We start from the raw sequence: 25586 nt of genomic DNA on the forward strand, positions 1-25586 counted from the left end.
GCATCTCAATTATGATGATGTGGAGGAGGAGGATTAATAATAATGCAGTTTAAGTTATCTTCATCACATAAGTTCTAGCAGATGTGTCATTTTTATGTGGCTCATTATCAGTTTGAAACTGGTCTATGGTTCCTGGATCTGGACATATCTGGTCCCCTGCTGTTGTGCTGCTATGGTCTTTACAGTTCATTAGGATATCATTTACACTGGTTTACATTTAGAACCCCATGGGATGGAATGCCCAGTTTGAAACTGAGAGAATGGTTAATTATCCATAATATAACTCCTGCAGTTATTATTAGGTTTGATATCAAGGTCTTTCATTAAAAGCTTTTCAACTCATGTTCTGTTCTACCATACAGATAAATAAAGTCAAATTCAAGGCTTTCAGAATTGTCCAGTTTGTTTCAAGTGTTGTCAGTTTAATGGGCAGGTAACTAACTGTGCAGCAGACAGACTGTATATTGCCACTGTACCATATAAATATCAATGCTTAGTCTGCTCTCAGTGGCTGAGGTTTGATTAGTTACAAGTGTCATCACATGTGACTAATTATTAACCAATGTAATGAAACTTATATAACTAGAAGGCTGTATTTAAAAGCTCTAAAGATCTTAAATGTGTGCTAGAGGGTAGGGTTAGCAGTTATAATCCCAATTATGTTGTGATGAGCAAAAGCACTGCACACATCTGAGCTTTTAGTTTGGTTCTGGTAGGGTCAAAACATGCAGGTACATTTTGATCTTTAAAAATTAACATAATTCCCATGTAAAACTTTCCAAACCTAAGTATGCAATTGATCTGATAAAAGTTTTGAGATTACTGTTTAGGCTCTGTTCTTACAATACTAGATATACCTGACTACTCCACAGTGAAATGGCCAACTGTTAAGTTATATAAGCCAGATGAGTAATGTTAGCCATTTGTTTAAGTGTTTTCTCATTAATTTCATTTGTGTCACAGAGTTGCATGCAATATTTCTTTCTAGAATAAATTTATTTTATTTTCTAATTGTGTATTTTATGGTCTCACTGGACAGTTTATCTGGTGAATTTTCATCCGACAATGACCAATTACAGAAAAATGAGAATAATTTTACACTGAAGATACTAACAAAAACAAACTAATGATTTTTGTAGAAAGCATACATGTGAGATTTTGACTGCAGTAATCAGGTTAATTCCTGATGCAGCTATTGATTTCTATACTGAACCATCACTGCCACCATCTCCTAAATTTTACATTCATTTTTGACAAGAAATAGCTATTTTCAATATTTTTCTGTGACAAGGCAGCTAAAAGAATCAGTATGTGGCTTATGCATGAATAAAGTTCACTAGTACTATAACAAATTAGCATACTTTTCATCAACCCTCAACCATCTAGATTTTTTTATATTTGCCTCTGTAGCAGACACACATAATGGTCAGCAGCTCATTTGCAGATCAAGTTACGCATTTGATCTCCAATGCTCATCTAACTGTGACAGGCAGTCACTAACAAGCCAACCTATTTCCATGCCTAACTCAAAGTAAATCTAAACCACATTATAGATTTAGCTTATGTGTGAATTTAGAAATGCTAGGCTTGTGATAATTAGGTTCATGCCTTCTACCTTAAAAATTAGGTGTATGTCAAAATACAAAATTATCCAGTGAGACCTATGATGTTAATTTTAATCCCTATGGGATTTGTGACATAAAAAACCCAAATGCTTTATGTATTAAAAGGTAACTAATGGGGGCAGGATCTGCAGTGAATCAATGGTATGTATGATAGACTCCTGATAAAAATGTTTGTGTTACAATCCTGTTATCAAGTCAACCAGGTTACCTACTGCAATGTACCCTTGCCTTACTCCAATTCCCTCAGTACTCAGTAAACAACTAGTGTTGCTGTACATAACAAAACCAGTCCATATTGATTTTACCTATTTTACTAAATCGTGACAAAAATAATTCTCTAAATAAAGCATGATTAATATGTGAAGGTCTCGCATGTAATCAAACTCTTCCAAGCTTTTAATGATATGAACCGATTTATCAATGTTTATCAAATTTACATGAAAAACTATTTCTTATTTGTTATCAAATATGTTAGATGTTTTGATCATATAAGCATTTCTGCTACATTAGATCAAAATAATCTTTTTGTCAGAAATAGAGCCCTTATAGTATTTGCAAGGTCAACCAATCAGATGCAGAATTTGAGTTTAATATGAATGAATATTTTTTTTACAAAATTGCTCCTTTGCTATATCTTGATGAGATAAATCTATTTACCAAGTCTGATAAAATTAATGAGAAATAGTTTTAAGAGCAGTAGCAAGAATGGCGAGTGAGATGTAGAACCACCACATTATATGCATAGAATTTGCTTACAGCCTCAGACATACAAGCAAATAATTAAACAAGTCAGATCTAAATTTGATCATAAACACTGTTGTGCAAGTCGTAAGAAACTCTGCCAATCAGATGCAAGGTCACTTCATTAACATACCTTTATCACACTCATAATAAGCATCATTGTGAAGCTTGACTATACAAGCCCTATGGCCAAGTATGATCAAACTTGAATCAGCAGTAGTGGTTATAACCTCGTGTATTTGTATGCATCTTCACTTCTTCAATCTAGATCTCATTTATATAAGCATGTATTCTAAATTTAGTAAAAACCGCACTATATGCATAAATACTGCATGCGGTGGTAACATGCTCAGTCAGGTGAAAGATCACTTTATTATTATTAATGGTTAACACTCATCAAACTTCAAACTTTTATGTTTGTGTCTTTCCCCCTCAGATGTGTTGTATGTTTTATTTAAAACAAAATTTTATATAAAAAAATTTAGTTTGTAGACATTTTGATGGGGTATTTATGTTTCCATAGTGTTATCTAAAGGGTTGTTCGTCCGAGTCTGGTTTCCCTCACCTTGCTCGAAGTTCCTTCCCTTGAAATATTTTGTGACCTTTGCTATATGTCGCCTAGGTCTCAGTGTTTGCTATATGTAATGGTGCTATATTGTATGTATGCTATATTTTCTTTATGTTTGAGACAGCAAGTATAGATCAACTATCTTTCCCAGTTGTATTTCTTCCTTTATGATGTTATATTGTATCTTTTAATTTGTTTTATGGTTTTCTAATTTTGACGATGGAATGGTGTACTATTTAGATTTTGTTTAAAAAAAAATAATTTCTCATTTTATTATTCGAGTGATAATATGTGTCGTTCCTCATAATAGGTTTTAAAGATGTTGATAGGTAGGTTACGCTCGATCCAAGGTTCACGCTTCTTTATTCTTTATGTGTTTCTCCTGGGTCGCGTTAGGCTTCCTTTATTTAGTTTATCTGATTATGCTTTATTGAAAGATCCAAACGTATGTATGAGACCACATTATTGTGCAGTGGTCAACCATGCAGTGCGGGAGCTGTATGGACTTTAAGATAGAGAAGAAGTTAGTAGGGTTTTAAATTAAGTGTTATACAGTATGTATTTGTGTCTCTGTTTTGTCTGTTTATGTTCTACATGGCGTGTTTTCAAAGACTTTTGATGGGCCTGTCCACTTCGCTTAGCGCCATGTGACTTAGCCCCATGATGTCATCGCTATTTACATTCCCCTTATATTTTCCCTGTATCCCTTACTACATATGTCTTTAGAATTTTTTTTTCATAGAAAGAAAAAAAAAATAAATTACAAAATTCTTTTATTGTTTTCTTTCTTCCTTTCTTCCCTTTTCTCTTTTAAAAAAAGTTATATGGGTTTCTTTGAAATATTTGAAATATAATTTGAAATTTTCTTTAAAATATGGCTGTTGTGGGGTGCGAGGAGGGGGTATGGGTATGGCATCAGCTCGCAATTGCGCTACGCGACCCTTCGGTCTGTCATACCTATTCCTCTCTCCCCCAGTTCCAACACCAATTGCGTTATATCAACCTGACGGTAAGTATCTGTTCGTCGTAAGACGTACTGAGTTCGTATTGTGGTTAATATTCTTATTTTTACGGCGTATCCTATTTAAAAATCTTTATCACCTGTTCACAGGATATCATCGTAGTTACTATATAGTCTATACATTTTTAGAACGATTTTGTTTTCGTAGTCTACATCTATGAATAAAATGTTATTTTTGTTATACTTATATTTTTTTGCAAATTTCCATTATTAACTTTATCCTATTATGTTTAGTTTTTTCACATTGGGCAATCGTATGTAGTTTGGTGAAGTTCGCTGTTTTACATAAAGGGCATTTCGGCATTATCCTGAGCATACGACTTTTGATTGCTTCTTCGTCTGTTAGCCAGGTGTTGTGCAGGTATTTAAAAAATTATACTTTGTGTTTGACAGATCTTATTTTCACCAATTTTTCCAAGTGTTTGTCCAATTTACCCCCCAGTTGTCCTGCTCTAATCTACATTTTATATTTTTGGTTACCTCCTCCCTAATCCAAGCGTCACTTTTACTTATTTCTATTTTCCATAAATCTGTTTTGTCTCTATATTTTAAAATTAGTTCTCTTATATGTTTAAATTTGCGTGGCACTTCAATTTTTTATATTAATTTGTTATTTTTGTATATCTCTGGTCGGTTTCTCAAGGTGAAGCCGAACCAGTAGATGTACAGTGCTTCCCACGCTGTAGCCGGGTCTGATTGCAATTTTTTAATCTATTGATTATGTTAGTTAATTATAGTAGTAGGGGGCTCGGCAACCCCAAGCCCCCTTTACTTTTGGCCCTATATAATGTCTCTTTTTTACATAATGCATTTTATGATTCCATATCTAATCTATTATTTCCTTGTCTGTTTTGTTTAAAATAGTATTATCCATATATATGGATTTAATTATGTCGTTAATATTTGAGTATAAATAAGTCTTGGCCACTTGGGCCCGCTCCATGATACGTAATGGCGCCATGGCCAGATTTTCATATTTTCTCTTATTTTGTTGATAATATGTTCATAGTTTTCTACAGCTTCTTTTCTTTTTTACCAAAGTAAACCCTTAGAGCCTTTACCGTGTCTCTCAGTAGGTGTGTGTGTGTGTGTTGGGGGGGGGGGGGCAATCCAGGGTGGTTGCCCCTCCAGTTAACTATTTTAAAGATTTCGTGCTTGTTGTGGTTTATTTTGGAACCCGACGCTTTACCAAATTTTTCAAATTCTTCTACTAGATGCATATAGCATTTCCCCTCTCTTATAAAGTTGGTGCAATCATATGCATGTTAGAGCATTTTTATTCTTTTTTAGTTTTGGTATTTGTATGCCTTGCATTCAGGGGCGGATTAAGGCTCACTGGTGCCCTAAGCACTGACAAATCTTGGTGACCCCCTCCTTTCAACGTACACCTGGGAAGATAACCCTAGGGTGTACCATGATCAAGAAACAGAACATTATGATCAATTGGCACTAGTTTTATCAATTTTTTTTTACAAATCTTCATTCGCTTTTTTTTTTTCACCCTTTTCTCAGCTTTGTGGTGCCCCCTTTGGCCCTGGTGCCCTAAGCAAGTGCTTAGTCTGCCTAATGGTTATTACGCCCCTGCTTGTATTTCTGGGTTGTTTCTTATCGTGTGACTTAGGATTTCTTTTGCCATTACGTATTGTAGCATTGATAGTGGACATCCTTGTCTCACTGATCGTTTTATTTCAAATTATTTCGTGCATTTCCCGTTTAATTGTACACATGAAATTATCCCAGTTTGTAGGATTTTGGTCCATTTCAGAAACTGGGTCTGAAACCAAATTTTTTAAAAACATTCTTTATATAGTTTTGTTCAAATCGGTCGAAAGCTTTCTCCTGGTCGAAGAGTACCATAACACTCATCATACATGTTTCATTTATGTAGTTAATTATAGTTTTAATGTTTAAAATTTTGTTTTGTATATCCCTCCCCCACAAGTTTGATTTACAATAATTATTTTGTTTATCCTACCCGTTACTCTATTTGTTAAAATACTACTTAAAATCTTATAGTCCGTGTTTAAAAGTGATATGGGCCTCCAGTTTTTAATCTCGTCTCTATCCCCTTTCCCTTTGTATATAAGTGTGATAACTCCCTCCCTCATAGATTTAGTCATTTTATTTTTACTTAAAAATATATTGTTATACAAAGCGTTTAAGATCGGGGTCAGTTCACCGTGGAACTTTTGATAGAATTCCACGGTGAGTCCATCGTTCCCTGGCGATTGTTGTGAGTGTAGATATACTTTTTGTGATTTCTTCATCTGAGATGACGTCATCACATTGGTCTCTATGTTCTGTTGATGTCATCTCACAGTCGACATTTTTTAAGTAGCTGTCGATTGTGCTGAAGTATATGTTCTGTGTGGTGTATAGTTCTTTATAATATTGGGAAATATTATTTAGGATATCTTCTTTTACAGTATGGGTTACATTGTTTATTTTGATTTTGTTTAAAATTGTATCACCCCCTTTTCTAAATTCTTCTCGTTTATATACGTTTTTTGCCTTGTTGTAGATCTCTATAAATTTTCCCGCCCTTATTATTCTCCCCTGATTTTCGTCTTCTTCAACGATTATAATTTTGTCTGTCAATCGTTTTTTTTTCTCCATCGTCGTTTGTTGTTTTGCTTAGTTCAAATTTGAGTTCGTGGTTGTCTTTTTTCTGTTTTTCCGCCCTCTATTTGAGTACTGAATATATATTCTTTGTATTATGTTTTTCAAAACATCCCAATCAATTATTATATTAATATTTTCTTCATTTTTGAAGGTTTCAATTTCTTTTTTTATTTTATTATTTGGCCCATATTTTTCTATTATTTTTTTTTTCATTTTTAGGTCAATAGTGAACATGAAATGGTCTGATAGTTTTTGGTTGGTTATTACAGTATTAATATATATTAATGGATCATAAAAATTCCCGTAAAATTTATAAAACCTGCTAGACTGGTTTTATTTATAGTTAAAGGTAAATTCTCTTCTTAAAATGTTCAGTTTTCTATGAATGTCATGTAAATTGTGTTTATTTAATAAATTTACCATTTCAGTTCGGTATATTTTGTCACTTGTTAGGTCAGTCGTTCTGTCAATTTCGTCCCCTACCCAGTTGAAATCTTCCCCTATGATTAGATTTTCCATCGAATATTGTTGTAGGTAGGTATATAAGTTTTCTTTAAAATTAGTTTCTTATTTCTATTAGCTGGCATGTACACATTTATAATATGGCAATTCAACATTTTAACATGTAGCAACCGTCCCTTAAAAAAATTCCCCCACCTCAAACCTTTACTAGCTTACTGCCTGTTTTATTAAAAAATAGTATTGTTGCAACCCACTCTAATATCATTGTTTGTAAAATTGTTGCATATCTTTATTGCGTTAAGTTTGTCTTCTACTAAAATTTTGAATTCTGGCTAATTCCATAGTGTGTTTCTTGTATCATTATTATCTCAAAGTTTGTTTCTTTGGCTATTTTGTCTGCTTTCGCTTTGCATATCCCCTTGCTGTTGATAGTAGCGATCCGGAAGTTTGTTTCTTCCATTTTTGCTTTACTCCCAGGTGCCGCATCACTTTTAAATATAATTTAATTGTATATATTTCAGTTAAAGTTATTATATTTACACACACACCAGCACGCTCGACAAAGAGCGCTTGAGTAATATACAGTTTGATACATCCTACATGGTAGTGGGCAGGAATATATATATATAGGTCGCTATCCTTCTGGACCGAATGTTACCACTCGACGTACTCGATTTGTGCTTCATCGTATTTGCAGTCTATACACTTAAAGTTACAATGGAAAAGTGTACATGAACATATTTATACCATAGACAGAGCCTTGAAGTACTACTTATTTCGGTTTAGAAATGTAAAAAAAAAAAAAAAAAAAAAAAAAAATTATAAAAATAAAATAAAAACCCAGCTTGTGATAGTTCATTTCGATACATTTGCACAAGAGCATTTGACGTTCATTTTGATGTCAATATATATTTATATCGACTAAGTGCGATTTGTTTTCAAAGTTGCTTTATTGCTGGTAGTGCTTCTGTTTTCAAGTTCGATATATAATAAAACCATGGAGCAGTAGTAATAAAACAAATCATGAACAGCAACCATCATCATCATCATCGGGATTATTATTATCGTATATGTTGGTCACAGCTATGATCATTAATAAAAAGCGGTTGAAATATGAACAAGATTCCATCTCTTTAAATAGCAAATACCCTAGCAAAGTGTGTGTGTGTGTGTAATTTTTTACGTAGCTTTAAAAAAATGCAATCATATCGCTACCATGTCTGCATTGTGACAGTTTATAATGATGTGTAGCAATGTGGCATCATGCCACAAACATACAGCATTTTGTCCCACCCAATCCCATTATCCTGACACCTGTCCGACCAATCCGAACACTAACCTCTTAATGATGGGCGCCAAAAGAGGCAGCTGCTAGTACCATTTTTACAAGTCTTTAGTATGATTCGGCCGGGGTTTAAATCCGCGACCTCTCGCATCCAAGGCGGACGCTCTGTAGAGACACTGCACCACCGGAGCCATCGCTTAACAAAGAATGTACGATATTGGTTCCTGTTGTTCTTGACAACTCGACCTGGAGACCTACCTGAGGGAAAATGAAGGCGCATTATAAGGTTATAATATACGAATCCAGAATTTTTTTGATAATTATAATTTTCAAGAAAGTTAGTGCCTGTTAGAATTTGACAAAGTGTGCTTGCAGTAGCGTACTAAGGGGAGGGGGAGTTTACAACATACTTCGATGCTGACACTACTGATTTCAAGCATAAAATTAAAGCTAAACAACAGCATAACATGTTAATATATTTTATTAAGTACGTCTTCATTTGTCTTACCGTGCGCCAAATGCCTTCCTACACGAACATGTTCCACATAGGTAAATAAGTTGTACCAATCGTAAACGACCACCGATTTCGACATATTTGATATCAATTTATAGGTTTCTCATCAGTTTAAATCTATCTATGCCACACACACACACACACACACACACAATAAAAAAAATATGGCGAAAATGAATAATAAAAAAGTTGCTATTTGTGACTCATTGTCGCTTGCGACTTTACCGATCTTCGTATCCTTGATGCTTCCACCCTTGCCGTTTAGGATGGTAGCACATAATTGGATGCTAATACTATAGATTTGAAGCATATAATTAAAGCTGTACAACAGTAAATAATATGTGTATGTATCTTATTAAGTACGTCTTCATATATATGTTCGTGCGCCCAATGCCTTCCTATACGAACGGTTTCGATATAAACGAATAAGTCATACCAATAGTAAACAAACACCAATTTTGACAAATTTCATATTATTATATAGGTTTCTCATCAGTCTAACTCTGTCTGTGCCAATAGACATGTGTTAACATGCAAAATACAAAAAAGTGTACTTTTACTGAATATTGGGTTCGACTTTACTGATCTTCATATCCTTGCTACGTTCATACAGCGTTCCCGTTCTGGGATGGTCGCACATACTTCCATGCTAATGCTATAGATCTGAAGCATAGAATTAAAGCTGTACATAATTATAAAATATGTGTATGTATCTTATTAAGCACGTCTTTATCTGTCTTTCCGTGTGCCTACATCTGACCTATACGAACGTTTTCCATATGGGCGAATAAGTCATACCAATCGCAAACAAAGAACGATTTTGACACGTTTGATATCAGTTGACAAGTTTTTCATCAGTCTAAATAGATCTGTGCCAATATAAATGGGTGAAAATGCAAAATAGAAAAGTTGATATTTTTCACTCAGTACCGCTTGCAACGTTACCGATCATCGATTCCTTGCTACGTCCATCTGCCATTCCCGTTTTGCGATCGTATCACATTTTTACGATGCTAATTCTATAAATCTGAAACATATAATAAAAGCTGCACAACGGTAAATAATATGTGTGTATGCATCTTATGAAGTACGTCTTCATTTGTACGTCCTTGCGTTGAGTGCGTTTAGTGCCTTCCTAACCAAATATTTTCCATATAGGTGAATAAGTCATACCAATCGCAAACAACCAGCGATGTTGACAAGTTTGATATCAATTGATACGTTTCTCATGAGACTAAGTCGATCTCTGCCAACAGACATGTGTGAAAAAGCAAAATAAAAAAGACTGTTCTTTTTACTGAATATCGCGTGCAAAATTACCGATCTTCATATCCTCTGCTACGTGAAACTACCATTGCCGTTTTGCGATTGTACCACATATTTCGATGCTAATACTATAAATTTGAAGAATATAATTAAATCTGTACAACAGTAAATAATATGTGCGTGAATCTTATTAAGTACGTCTTCATTTTTCTGACTTTTCTCCTAATGTCTTCTATACGATCGTTTAACAAACAGGTGAATAAGTCATTACAATAGTAAATAAACCCCGATTTAGAGAAATTTGATATCAATTGATAGGTTTCTCATCAGTCTAAATCGATCTGTGCCAACAGAAATGTGTGAAAATGTAAAATAAAATAGTTTGTATGTTTGACTCGATTTCGGTTGCGACTTTAACGATCTTCATATCCTTGATACGTGCCTCTGCCATTGCAGTTTGCCACGGTACCACATATTTCAATTTTAATATTATAGATCTCAAACATGTAAGGAAAGCTATACAACAATATACAATATGTGTATGCATGTATATGGTAAAAGGTCGTGTGAAAATATAAAGTTTGGTAGAGATTGGTATGATACTTTGAGAGTAACGTATACGATAATTAGATGCCTCATATCTCCTTTGTGGAAGAAGTTCGCTTAAATAGTTAGGTACTTGAGTATTTATAATCGAATACATAATGCATAATCTCTTCCTTTTCCTTCGTTGTGCAAACCAAACAGTTTCCGCATAAAGAGACTATCTAGAAGAATTAATGGGTATAGATCTGGAACGATCCGTGCATCTTCCATCTGATTTTCCCCCCTTTATTCTGATCTTTCTGAATCTTCAATAGAGCAATTATCCCAGACTCCAGAAGTATATTCTAAGGTTGGACTTATGAATAGTGTATATAATTTAGCCGAAGTCAACAATTAGTCTGTATTTAGACGGTAGTGTTTTATCTCCTTTCTTATACATCGGTATGTCATACGCTAGCTTGCACTATGTTAGGAACACGCTGGCTGGGAGTGATTTATTTAAAAGTATTTGCAATGGAACATACATTTCTTCAACTATACTTGTACAGGTTTATTACTTATTGGATTGGTTCCAGCGGTTTTGTTTAGGTCAAGACTAGTTATTACATCAGTAATTTCTTGTTTATATATAATGATGGCAGAAATAAAAGTTTGATTTCTAACTTCAAAATGCGGTAACTGTTTATCATAATTTTTTAAACGTGTAACATATCAAACTTGCGAGTTCAACAGATCGCACTTCTCCTGATCACTTTTTGCAAATTTAGATGATCATTTCGTACGTTTCAGTGGAAGTAATAGGTTCCATGTCTTTGTAGAATGTACTTGTTATCTCATTATTTTCCAATAAGGTCGAGGATTTGATCCGATGGCAGGGGTTGAACCTGCATCCTTTCGGTCGCAGGTCTGAGACGCTAACCACTGAGCCAATGTGGCTCCTCTTAAGATTAATATACCCATATGATATTTTCCAGTATCATACGTAACTATATGATACGTTTAATAACACCCAATAACTCAGCAAATGCCGGCATGACGACATATGAATTGAAGGTGTAATGACGAATGTAATTTAAAGTCAATTATGTAACCTATTTTTATGCTTTTTTATTGAATATCAATTCTGTCATGTGATACACATAACATAATCTTACATTTAAGATTATTTAAAATGAAATTTATGAAATTCATTAAATAGTTTCAATCTTTTGCGACTCTCGTAAAAGATCCTTCATTGTTGTTCATGTAATTTTACATGTCATTATATTCCTTTATTGATTTGCACTTTGGTTACAAAAGAGACAACTTTGTTACAAAAGAGACAACTTTTGCAATTTAAAACTTATTTCATCTATACTACACTAGTATAGCTCATGAAATGAAGGCAGTTTACTTGGCCTCTAATTCATCTATAGGGAATGATACCTGCGGGAGACTGCTCTATCTGATCAGTGTGTAACTATGGAAACGGTAATTTAGTGACCTCTTCTCCAGCATCGAGCTTTAGGTTAAGACTGAAATTCGCTGTCTTATGTAATGTTCTGTATCTGCAGTTTAAAGCTGGGAGAATTATACAAAGAGAAAAGCAAGTAAACCCTTCTGTAAACGGAGCAAACTCGCACTTTTACATTGTAAAACTAATTTCTCTTACAATCATTTATGAATAATTAAAAATTACCGAGTAGTAACTAAGAATATATAAATTCTTTAGATGGAGACCCAAATTTCATTTTTTAAATTATAGTATTTTTTTATGTTTACTTTCCAGATACATTTTAAAAAAATTCTCAAGAAAATATGAAATCTAACAAAAGATGAACGAAAGTCTTATTATTTTGATTTTTTGTAAAGAGCAAAGAAAGAAAATTATTGATGACGTAACCTTTCATCATGACATATACACACTAGCCTCCACAGAAGTACTTTTATGACAGTACGGTTAAAATAGAAATAAATATGCATATCCAGTTGTAAACTTTCCCGATTTATGACTAAACATTTATACTGTGATAGGGTATTCTTAGTAAGTAAAATGTGTATTATACAATAAATGAATAGGAGGTATTCGATGAATGGACTGCATGCATTTCAGGTGCAGTGGCTACTCAAGATTATTTACTGATGCACAAACTAGTTAGAGTTGTCATACTGGTTGTCATTCCAGGGATACTGACAGTCAGTGATTTCCACCTTGTAAAATCTTTCCTCTAGGGCGGACAATAATAATAGTTTCTGAAGCTGATTTTATTAGCAATGGTTTGCAAAACAACAACAAATATCCTTGTGTTTTATCAACTCATTATGGTTCCGCTGCTTTGATAGAACAAAAAGGAATGCTCTTTATTGTTTTATGAATGTTATGCCCTGTGACAATGGCCAACATTTTGCAGGTCACGACCACTTTGGCATAAACTTATTTTATGCATGGCAGTTGGAAACTACGAAAATCTTCTTAGAGGCGAGCTGTATAATCGGCAATTACATTGTTATTCTGAAAGAGTTCTGATAACTAAATAAATAAGTAAATAAATAAAAACACCAACTTTTATCATTAAAAGTTGCCAAGTGTTGTTTATACATTGTACGTGGCGTAATTCGTAAGTTTACTCGGCATCTTTTCAACTCAGTAACGCCTGGTAACGGTCATAATTTTACCTAAATATGTGGGTCCTTTGAGAGCATCGTAAATGTATGGAGGAAAAGAAATTGTCTTTTATGCTCATCTCAAAAGATTTGTTTGTATATCTGCGAAATAGTCATGCCTAACCAAAGAATAGCAAAGAAAATCCCCCCCCCCCCATTGTAACTACAAAACCTTGAACAAGTGCGAAGTTGCCAGTTAATTTTATTGTTTGTTTCTATTTTTTAAGTTGTCTTCGTGTGTGTAAATTGAAAGCTTGTTATTACTAGTCAATATCGTCAATCATATTTGCTCCATTATTCCATGCAGATAAGAAAGGAACTAATTTTGTGTTGAATTTGTGCCCCCACCCCCACCCCACCCCGGCACGGTACAATAAACAAACACTTGATTGAAAATAAAATAAAAGAAACTAACCTTGCATTGTTATAATGTATTCCTTCTTTTTTCATCATGCGAAATTTAGAGAACAAAATATATCAACGAACTCCGTAAATGTAGCGGATGCCGGCATGCGTATGCATCCTTACTGTGTGTGTATCGCTAATGTCAGATAAAAAAAAAATATCGCAAAAGAAACGAAAATATCCCCAGATTGCTTGAAGGCGCCTGCCATTCACGCATGATAAGTTACAAGGTGCAAACGGACCAAGATTGTATTGTATCCAGGTTAACTATACGACGATATCTCGCAAATAAAAAAAAAATCATTATTTTAAAGAACATACAATGTGACTGCAAAAGATAATCTTTCGATAGTATGGGTTACGAAAGTATTATTATTTATTTATTTTTTTTTTGGGGGGGGGACGCACCAGACAGATGCACCCCCCACCACAAAAAATAAAGTGTTTTCATGTACTCTTGTATACCCCAAGATGTGTGTGCTTGTTTAAAGTTTTAAAAAAGGAATTTTGATCAAACGTTTAGTTTATAATTAGTCCTAGTGTTTTCTAAAGGGTAGTAGTCTGAAACATGGGTCTTATTCCCATTTTCAGATTTCATATCCTTGATTTTTAGTGATCTTTGCCAAGGATTTCCTATGTTCCATGTATGCTATGTGTATCAATGCTATGGTGTGTGTATGCTACATAGTCTGTGTATAGGGACAGCAATACTATGTCAAATTTGTCCCTGTTGTCTTAATATATATTTTTCTATGGACTTTTCAAATTTATTTGTTTGTCCTGGCATAAATTTAGTTGCTTTTGAATTAATTTGCAATTCAGAATTCCGGCGAGATGAACGGTATACTACCAGTTGAAATTAAAAAAAAAACCTATTGTTTTATGTGAGTGACTATGGTGTGGCGTTTCTCACATTAAAGTCTATTTTCAAAATGAGGCAGGTTGTATTCGAGTCAGGGTCCGCACTTTCTTTCTTTATTTATTTGTGTTTCTCCCAATTCGAGTTAGGCCTCCTCTCTAGTATTTCATTTATAATGTAAAAGAAGTAAATATCCAACCCAAAACCCCTTAGGAAGCTTTATACATTTACGGGTTTGGTTTTAGCATGAAAAACATAAGTGACATCTACAAAAATAATAAACTGGTAAAAAGACTAGAAAAACCAAGGACCTTTAGAAACATAAAGGAACTTTTATGTAAATATAGGGAAAATGAGGAACTTTGGGGAATTGAAACTAAGGAAACATATAATTAGATAAGGGAAAACTTAACCTCTAAAATTAAAAATAAAGTAGAGGAGGAAATATCTCGGTTAATTGGGACAGACCTTGGAGGTACTGGACCAACATCGGCTCTCCAAAAATACAAAGCTTGATATTCAAATATCTACACGACATATGGCTGACTGGTAAAGTGGCACTCCGAAGGAGAATGATACGCATACATGTAAAATATCTCATGTGCAAATGTGCGAACTCCACAAAATATCATGCGATAGCACAGTGCGAGTTTAGGAAACAAGACAGGATACAATTATTATGGAGATATCCAAGAAATAAGAATACAGAAGAAACCAAATTTTATATCAAGACGGCAACTTTAACAAAAATTTAATAGGAAAAATAACAGATTACATAACTAAGACCATGATGGCATGTGACCAAGTCATAAACATAAAAAAATGAATAGGCCAATTTTTTTGTAATCCTTTCAAATTAATTAGAAAAAAGACCTTCTAGGAAGATTTGTGAATGGGAGGGACGGGGCTGCAATGGGTGAAAAGAAGGGGAGGGAGATGGGGCAGTGGATAGTCTCCCCTTAAAGGGGACCACCACAAAGTGAACCCTTGCCCCCATACCCCCACCCCGGATTGGAATCTGCTGCAGCCGCCACCCTTTTAATTTCTTATAAATTTTCCTAAAAAGCTTCAGTTTCTTTTTATTATCCATTAAAATTAAAATTAAATAATTAAATAGACTTTAATTATATTACGCAACCTATCACAAATTTTAATTATCGGGACAGAGAAACTATATGGGAAAAGTATGAGATAATGACGTCATGGGGCTATGAAAGAGTCGGGGAAAACACCCCATATAGGAAACTTTACATACAAACACGAAAACAAAGGATCTAATAAGTCTCTCTTCTAATTCTATTCGCTCTAAATGTGCAGCTCTCGCACTGCACGGTAAATCCCCACTGTGTGTGTGTGGTGTGGGGGGGAAGAACAACCATTTTTAGAGATTTTGGCAGAAATCCAATGAATAATTTGAGACGGTCTAACTCTAGGTGGGAGAAATACAAGCAAATAAAAAGGTGTATGGACTCCAACTCGAGTACAGCGGATTTCAATTTACAAATTCAATATGTGAATAATGACACAATATATTTGCACACAGAACACATTAAGTTTTTTTTTTCTTAATTAAATTATAATACACCGCTACTTAGCCAAAATTCCAAAATATGTTCAATAAATAAAAATAAACCTTTTCTTGATCCGATTATAAGGTCCTAAGATTACTGGGGAGATTTGGGGAAAAAAAAATATAGGCTATCCCAACATGGAAGCAAAATATAGCATACACAAACTATAGCCTATATACATATAGCACACACGGGATATAGGCGACCTCTAGCCAAGGTCAACCAAGAGTATAGGGAAGGGATTTCAAGTCAGGTGATGGAAAGATGGAAACCTACTCGGAAAAACAACCCTATAGATAAAACTAAGTTTAAAAAAAAATACCCCGTTAAAAATTAGAATTAAATGTTTTTTACCTAAATTCGTTTGCATAATATAAAACATACAACACATGGGGGGGGGGGGGAATAAATACACATAAAACACTATAATTTTTTGGAAAAGTGGGGGGGATCTGTCTGGTGCCCCTCACCCCCCACCCACCCCAGTACTTCGTCTTGTGGGGATAAATGTACGTCATTTCCTGCTGGCGTCCTCTATAGGTGGAAACTCGTAGCTAAGTAACAGTGATGTATACTTTTATTTCGAGAAATTAAATTATTTTTTCTGTACACTTATTATTTTATTTTTTTTTTGGTTCTTTTTGTTCAAGTATAACTACTTTTAATCATGTTATGCAAATCTGATGCAAAAAGAAAAATGTTGGTGCATGGCCGGTAACTTTTATTCGTCATGGCAACGGAAATTAAATTCCGCGCATGCGCATTTTGTGTGGGAGCACACAAAAAAAAGAACCCACACAAAAACAAGCAAGTGAATTCAAATATCTACTAAAACAAGCCATTATGTGAGAACTTGGCCTGAAAAGAGCAAATATAGGTACTATAAAATGTTGTCTAGTCTCGGATTTGACAATCCTTATTTTTTTATGCTGATGAAACATTTTTCAGTAGAATTTTTTATCCTACAGTTTAAATGCCTATATTTACTGTTTATAATCATACCTGTTCAAATGTACTGGTCACATATAATAATATCGTCGAAATATTAACTAATACCAGGCTGGATTTAAATAGAATGTCTAAATAATCATAAAACTAAAGGTGTAATTGATTATAACCAATATATATTTTTTGCAATAACAAGATAATGAGATCCGAACATTGACCAAACAGTACTTAGAGAAATTCAATATCGATTAGTTCATCCTCAACCTCCAACTGATATACTTTATTGCAAGGGGTAAATGGTACCCTATTGAAATGGAACCGTATTGAAAGACGTGTTAGGATAAAAGATACCATTGTTAAAGAATATTCTGACCGACTGAGATCTCAACATCGTACATCATAGCTGAAAACAGTGCAAGCCAGTATACATATTTGCATTATGCTCACGCAAGAAATATTGTATCAACCAAAGGGGTTTCTTGACCGAGCGATGTCAAGCCCTTGCGCGAATCCCGCTACGAGTCATAAGTTTCCCCTGATTCAAAGGAATCCTGTACAACTACTTCTGCAAACTGGAAAGTCCAACGCGTCCATTCTATCAATAATGTTACTCTAATTAATACATGACCACAAATCCCAATTTCCCAATTGAATGTCAAGGTCACAACTGCAAAGCTTCTCTTCGTTAACTTTCCGTAACGTACCACCAGTATTTCACGCCGTGAAACTATACAACTCAACAACCTAATACAGGGAACTTTAAACCGTTTTTACTACACCACCTTAGGCCATTTAAATCATGATTTTTTGCTTAATTTCGCCTGTAACTTTGTAACATATTTACCACCATAGCAACAATCCTTTCCTGTTGATTCCATTGTATAATTTACCAATCTCCAGTCATAAATACTGCACCTGGAGTCACACGATCAATTCACGCAACTGGATTTGAATAGGGACTACTGAGTGACAGGGACACTCATGCGGCTCTGACCTGAATTCACCAAAAGTAAACCATGTCATCTTGAAACTCACTTACACTTCACTCCGTAACGTTTGCCCCTAGTAACTGGCTAATTATTTCGGTCTAAAGACTATAATCCCAGCACCGACTTCCCATAGTCAAGCAAGTATATAATGAATCCTTAAAATGGAGAGCTGTAAACAAATGCGCATACTCCAAAATATATTACAATATTATACATACCTTGGAATTTTATTAACTATTTTTGTTTATATATTTTCATTGTACTCGTGGATGGACAATGTGATTTTGCGTTCTGCCTTGCTTATAAAATGTATTGTCTTTGGTCAACAAAAGTTGATTTAGAGTGGATAAGAAAAGAAGTTTTGCTAAACGATGATGGAATTAAATAAACACTGGGGACAATATCGTACGTTGCATCAAAATGATAACACATAAATCGCAGAGATTAATTGAGATTTTGCTTAACGGTCAATCAGTCCGCACTCTAGTAGGGAAATAAGTGAATAATGCAAAAGCCGACCATTGTCTGATAATCGACGTACATCTGCCACTGCCATATATTGTAAAAATCCCATTACTACAGGGAAAAAAGAATTAACTACAACTGCTTCTTTGGGGCATCATGTGTGACCAGTGTATATTAGTATTGTGTTAGAAAAATATTGCGACAAACCAAAGTAAAGAAAACAGTCACTTTTATCAATCAGTCCATATCGTTTTACAAATTATACTGAATAATTGACTTCAGTAGAACTCAGAAGAATGTATTCCTGTAAGCACATCACGATTGCGGTGTTTGTACATTTATATAAAGTGGGATCATTTTACAAGCAAAGTATACATTTAAAAATTAATACTACAAATGAGACAACACATAAGTACATACGGATTATAATCGTGAGATGGCAAAGAATGGTTCATATGTTGAGAGGTAAAACCAATACACCAACAAAATAAGAGTTCGTAAGAACATGTTATTTCCTTCTAAGATATACTTAGCCATAATGCAAATTGTTTCATAATATGAAACATTTAAACATATTCCGACCATGCTGGAAACAAAAATAGTAAATTTAATTCAGTTTAGCGTAAACTGTAAGTTAGTTCTTTCCTTTTGGCATGGTGTCTGAATAAAAAAGCATATTTCTCAAATTTGCTAACCACTACACTGTCATTATGTAATTAGATACCTAATTGTTGTACCATGGTTGTATACATATATCTATAAATATATATAGTTCTGTGGACATGTACGGTTGAATAATACCATCCCGTGTTTGTGTAGGGCAATGCGTACATCACAATCGCACTCATAAATTTGAATCAATACCATCTCATGAATGGTTAGGGGCCGTCCATTTAGAATGTACGCATAGAGGGGGGAGGGGGGTAACCCAAATGCATAGGCTTGCGTATGGAGGTATGCTGATAATAAATGTACGCATTTAAGGGGGGGGGGGCGCTGAAACGTCGAAAATAAGTTGTATAATACGTATCCTGTTCGACTTGGTTCAGTAGGCTTTTGCATTTTAGCGGACACAAGACAAACTTGTCCCACCCAGTCACACTATCCTGACACCAGGCCGACTAATCCGAACACTAACCTCTTAATGATCGGCACCAAAAGAGGCAGCTGCTAGTACCATTTTTATGTCTTTAGTATGATTCGGCCGGGGTTTGAATACGCGACCACTCGCATCCGAGGCGGACGCTCTATAGACACATTGCACCATCGGAGAAGTCGCTTAGAAAAGAATGTACGATACTGGTTCCTGTTTATCATGACAACTCGACCTGGAGACCTACCTGATGGAAAATGAAGGCGCATTATAAGGTTATAATATACGAGTCCACAAATATTTTTAAAATTATAATTTTCCAGCAAGTTAATTTCTCTTAGCATTTGACAAAGTCTGCTTGCAGTAGCGTACTAAGGGGAGGGGGGTTACAACATACTTCGATGTTAATACTATTGATTTCAAGCATAAAATTTAAGCTAAACAACAGCATATAACATGTTTACATATATTATTAAGTACGTCTTCATTTGTCTTTCCGTGCGCCAAATGCCTTCCAACACAAACATTTTCCATATAGGTAAATTAGTTGTACCAATCTTAAACAACCATATATTTCGACATATATAATATCAATGTATAGGTTTCTCATCAGTTTAAATCGATCTGTCCCAAAAAAAGTCGAGAAAATTAATAATAAAAAAGTTGGTATTTATGACTCATTATGGCTTGCGACTTTACCGATCTTCATATCCTTGATATGTGCATCTACCCTTCCCGTTTAGCGATAGTATCACATACTTGGATACTAATACTATAGATTTGAATGATATAACTAAAGATGTACAACATTAAATAATATGTGTATGTATCTTATTAAGTACGGTTTCATATGTCTGTTTGTGCACCCGATGCCTTCCTATCCGAACGGTTTCCATATAGGTGAATAATTTATACCAATAGTAAACAAACACAGCTTTTGACAAATTTCATATTAATATATAGGTTCTCGTCTACCTACATCGATTTGTGCCAATAGACGTGTGTGAAAATACAAAATAAAAAAGTTCGACTTTTTACGGAATATCGGGTGCGACTTTACCGGTCTTCATATCCTTGCTACTTTAATACACCCTTCCCGTTTTGTGATTGTAGCACATACTTCGATGCTAATATTAGAGATCTGAAGTATAGAATTAAAACTATACAATATTATAAAATGTGTGTATATATTTTAATAAGCACGTCTTTATTTGTCTGTCCGTGCGCCTAGATCCGATCTATACGAAAGTTTTTCATATGGGCGAATAAGTCATAACAATCGCAAAAACAAGGTTTTGACACATTTGATATCAGATGAAAAATTTGATTTTAATTGATATGTTTCTAATCATACTAAATCGATCGGTGCCAATAGACATGTGTGAAAATGCAAAATAGAAGGTTTTGTTCTTTTTACTGAATATCGGGTGCGACTTTACCGATCTTCATATCCTTGCTACGTGAATCTACCATTGCCGTTTTGCGATCGTACTACATATTTCGATGCTATTGCTATATAGCTAAAGCATATAATTAAAGCCGTACAACTGTAAATAGTATGTGTATGTATCTTATTAAGAATGTCTTCCTTTGTCTGTCATTTCGCCTAATGTCTTCCTATACGATCGTTTTCCATACAGGTGAATAACTCATAACAATAGTAAATAAACCCCGATTTTGACAAATTTGATATAAATTGATATGTTTCGCATCAGTCTAAATCGATCTGTGATAGTAGAAATGTAAGAAAATGCAATGTGAAATTTTTGGTATTTTTGACTCTGTATCGGTTGTGAATTTAACGATCTTTATATCCTTGATACGTGCATCTACCATTGCCGTTTGCCTCGGTACCACAAACTTCAATGTTAATAGTATAAATCTGAAGCATACAAGGAGAGCTATACAACAGTATATAATATGTGTATGAATCTTATTAAGTAGATCTTGATGTGTCTGTATGTCCGCCCAATGTCTTCCAAAGCGAGCGTTTTCCATATTGTGTATTGTTCCACTTCCTATTTTTACGCTACCTAATTTTGACCTAGTTTAATAAACACCCATTTCTACAGAGGACACATCTGTGGCAGCCTCGACATTTGTTTTACACATATCAGCATTGAGTCACGCAGACAAAAAGATTTGTCAAAAGTCATATCATTATTATTAATGAAGTGAAACAAGGACACATACGATGAAAAAAATAATACATTTCTCAAATTCACTTTTTTCCAACCAGGAAGTCCTCTTACAATCTTTACCAACTATTCTGACAAGGTAAATACAGTTCCTACCATACCAAGCATCCAGTCTGCTACTCAACATGTGTTAGCTATGTGACTCACAGCTGATAACTGCATCTCCAACACTTTTTTAGAATTGTGTTTTGTGTTTTACATGAATATGTCATTACTGATTTTCTGAGGTGGTTCTTGGGTATTTTACTTTGGAGTAATGAACATGAAACACACGTTTATGGTATATTTCATAAATAAATCAGCATCCTCTACATTACTGCTAATTTAAATAAAAGTACATTTATTACTATTAGGATTTTTCTCTCAAAAATAGGCAATTTTACTTTAATAGTAAATTTTCAAACGTCCATTAAACTAATCTTGATATTTAACTTGTTTTGACAAATTAATTCTTTCTAAATGTCTTCTGTCTCCTATTATTTGCACTATTAGATAAATAAGTTATGAAGTATGCAAAACAGTTTTGTACCTTAAACAGTACATGTACATTACTAATTAGCATTATTGAAAACTTCTTAGATATCATAATAAATAGTATATATGTATGGTGCTTTTTGGCGACATTGGCAGATTATTCACTCCACATCCTGGTTCCCGGGCAGTTGTGATCTCTCACAATAATAATCACGGGCACAGCGGCTCGTTACAAAGAAAATCAGCAGATGTGGGTTCTAACCTGTAACAATATTAACATATTATATTGTTACAGGTTAGAACCCCATCCCTTGATTTTCTTTGTAACGACCCCCTGTCATCATGGGCAGTAAATTTGAAACATACTACTTCCGGGTCAATCTATTTTTACCATGTAAGAAATGCTTGTACATAATGGGAGGTAACTCAAGTTGTGCTATTCAATTCAATTCATTAATGAAAAAATGGAAATAAATAGGTAAAAAGGCAATTATTTATTTTTCAGATGAATATTTATCGAATATTTAACATTCAGCAGCGTAAATATGCATTTATTTTATTTATATTTGTGGCAAGAGTGCAGAAAAGGACGACGTGCTTCATGGGCAGATTTCCATCTGCCCACGAAGCTTTCATCTGCCCACGATACCAGTCCGAGGACGACAAAACTGCCCACGACCCACCTTAAATAATAGGATATATATATATATATATATATATATATATATATATATATATATATATATATATATATATATATATATATATATATATATATATATATATATATATCACATTAAAGATAGATAGTCACAGATATTGACATATACTGTTTACTTTCCTTTGAGGGGCAAGCAAATTTAAGGAGGTTTGTGGTTGCTTCAGAAACAATAAGCAAGAAAACCAGTGAACTATTGTTCCTTTTTGGATACAACGTGGTCTCCTCCCAGCTCAACAAAGTTAAGCCTCCCAACCCCCAATAAATGTAATTTTGGTTTAAGCAACTGAACCTAATGCCCATAAAATCACATAACGTACATCATGTCTAACAATAAGTGTAATTACTCACATATGGGGATATTTGGGACCTTGGATAGATATATTATAATTTGAAAATTGTTTTGTCTTATTGTCTGTTGCATAGTTGAATTAGTGGTTCATGAAAATTCTTAATTTATGACTGACATAAAGATATACATAACATAATGCTCTGTAATAAATATGGTGTATAAAAAGTGATATTTTTAATTAATTACCTGAATCGTAATATCTCAATTGATTTAAATCCCATTACGTTTTTGTAGATGTCTGTTAGCTACAAGAAATGAAAAGGAAGACGTATATTTCTAACATATTGTTAACTGTATCTCAACATCAGATGCCGCAAAAACGCTTATTATAGCCCAATATGCTGTCATGGTATGCACACAAAATACCCCAAATTGTTGTCTACAGCTTTAGGCATGAATTCTATTTTTAAACGGTAATTCCTTATAAAAAATACCATATTTCGAAATTCCTAATTAATCCGCAGTAATATCAATCACTTCGTAGATTAAATAATGGCGACTAACACTGTTGATAAGAGAATAGAACTTTCATTATAGGAACCTAATAAGCTTAACACATGAACGTCAACAACATTTGGATTATAAAAGTTATAACAGACTTTGAAAATAGTTGATCTCAACATATGAGTGCAACATCCATTATGGAAATCCATTGGAACGCTTTTTTGTTGCAATTTCACTTACCATCCATGTTGCTCTAATTTTTAATTACCTTAATTCAATTGTTCTAATAAAGTGAAAGCTTCACTCATTCTTATTTAAAAATAGACTCTCCATTCACTGTTTCGATATATGTTTATCGAGTTTATTCACGATTTATGGACCAGTTTCACAGTGGATTAATTCTGCATGTTATGACAAACATCCTTTCAAACGTTCTAGAACTGCGTGCTGATTGTGCAAATAATAATTGCATACGACAGGCGTGTTCACATTCTAGTGCCATCTGATAGAAGTTGTCACTCACCCATGATGTAAAATTTCTTGCTAAACTCTGAAATTCCGATGATAACCTATTTCGGTAGGTCCCACTGAACTCCATTTCAACTTTCACCGTAAGAACCATTTGTATTTCATATTCCGCTGCAGATTGAATCAACGGCAAACGATAAATGCAGAATAAAAACAAGACTACATAATTTAAACTTATAATGCCCTGCATGTTAATGTTATCCCGTCGGAAATTATATCTAGTTGATTAAATGAAATTTAATGACGGTTTTTATGTTTTATCACCGCTACAGTTGTTACACACACACACACACACACACACACACACACACACACACAAACATACATATATATATATATATATATATATATATATATATATATTTGTGTGTGTGTGTGCGTGTGTATTTGTGCGTGTCTGAGTTATTGCGTGTTCTTCACCTCAGATATATTACGCAATGAATGGTAAACAAAAGTAATCGAGAGGCATCATAGGAGCAAAGCAATTCCCCAAGCAATATATTATTAATAGATCGATGTACCTAAAGCTATACAGTTTACATATGTATTATATTATTGTATTACATTATTTGCATATAAAGACTTTTGTATTGATCACTTTAACAGAGATTTTGGCCATCTCTACATGTTTGCACCTATTCATATCTGTAAATGTAAGAAATAATAGATCCCTGGAAGGTTTTAATTTATTGGTAAACTTATTAATTTTCTTCAAGCGTCACATGAAATCACTATTGCGTAGCCGGTTGCTAAAACAATTACAAACTTACCTGGATCGGGTTCATACGATGAGACTCTCGTAGGAAATGGGGACGAACTAATAGAAGTTGTTCGAATAGACGCTGTAGCTGATAAAGAGCATATTATTTTATTTGTTAATTAAAATGGCGGTTGTATTTGAATCAATTGTTTTCTAGTATAATTAAGATTGATGTTTAGCTTTTGCATTTTAAAAATCACCTACATTTTTTATGAAAAACGGATGGTGACGAAACACATGCAATCTAACGTCGCAACACAAAGAAAAACGTATTATTCATAACAGATTAGTGATAAACGTCAGTACCATTTACTCTGTGAACTGAGCTGTGAAGCAAATAGCTTATTTAGTTTTTTTCAAGAAACATGTTTGATTGAGCATTTTGTATATTGGCTTATCGTCAACAATGTCATATCTCATTATTGAGTATTCACCGTGTCTTTTTAGAATGATTTGCCACTGGGTCATGAGTTGTTTTGTTTTAGTATT

The 25586-nt window shown here is 34.0% G+C and overlaps 1 protein-coding gene across 1 annotated transcript in view; it reads right to left on the reverse strand.

The window, feature by feature from the left end:
• LOC149789572 (uncharacterized) overlaps positions 1 to 25586 on the reverse strand; it is a 71224-nt gene that overhangs the window by 32432 nt on the left and 13206 nt on the right. Inside the window, exons 7-9 of the mRNA XM_089972769.1 lie at positions 25108 to 25185; positions 24333 to 24448; positions 23552 to 23610 (exon numbers count right to left, since the gene is read on the reverse strand). Coding sequence (XP_089828895.1) covers positions 23552 to 23610; positions 24333 to 24448; positions 25108 to 25185 — 253 coding nt within the window. The remainder of the gene's footprint in view (positions 1 to 23551; positions 23611 to 24332; positions 24449 to 25107; positions 25186 to 25586) is intronic.

Source organism: Sinohyriopsis cumingii, chromosome 10, assembly GCF_028554795.1.
Source record: "Sinohyriopsis cumingii isolate HCF-2022 chromosome 10, ASM2855479v2, whole genome shotgun sequence".
NCBI lineage: Eukaryota > Metazoa > Mollusca > Bivalvia > Unionida > Unionidae > Sinohyriopsis > Sinohyriopsis cumingii.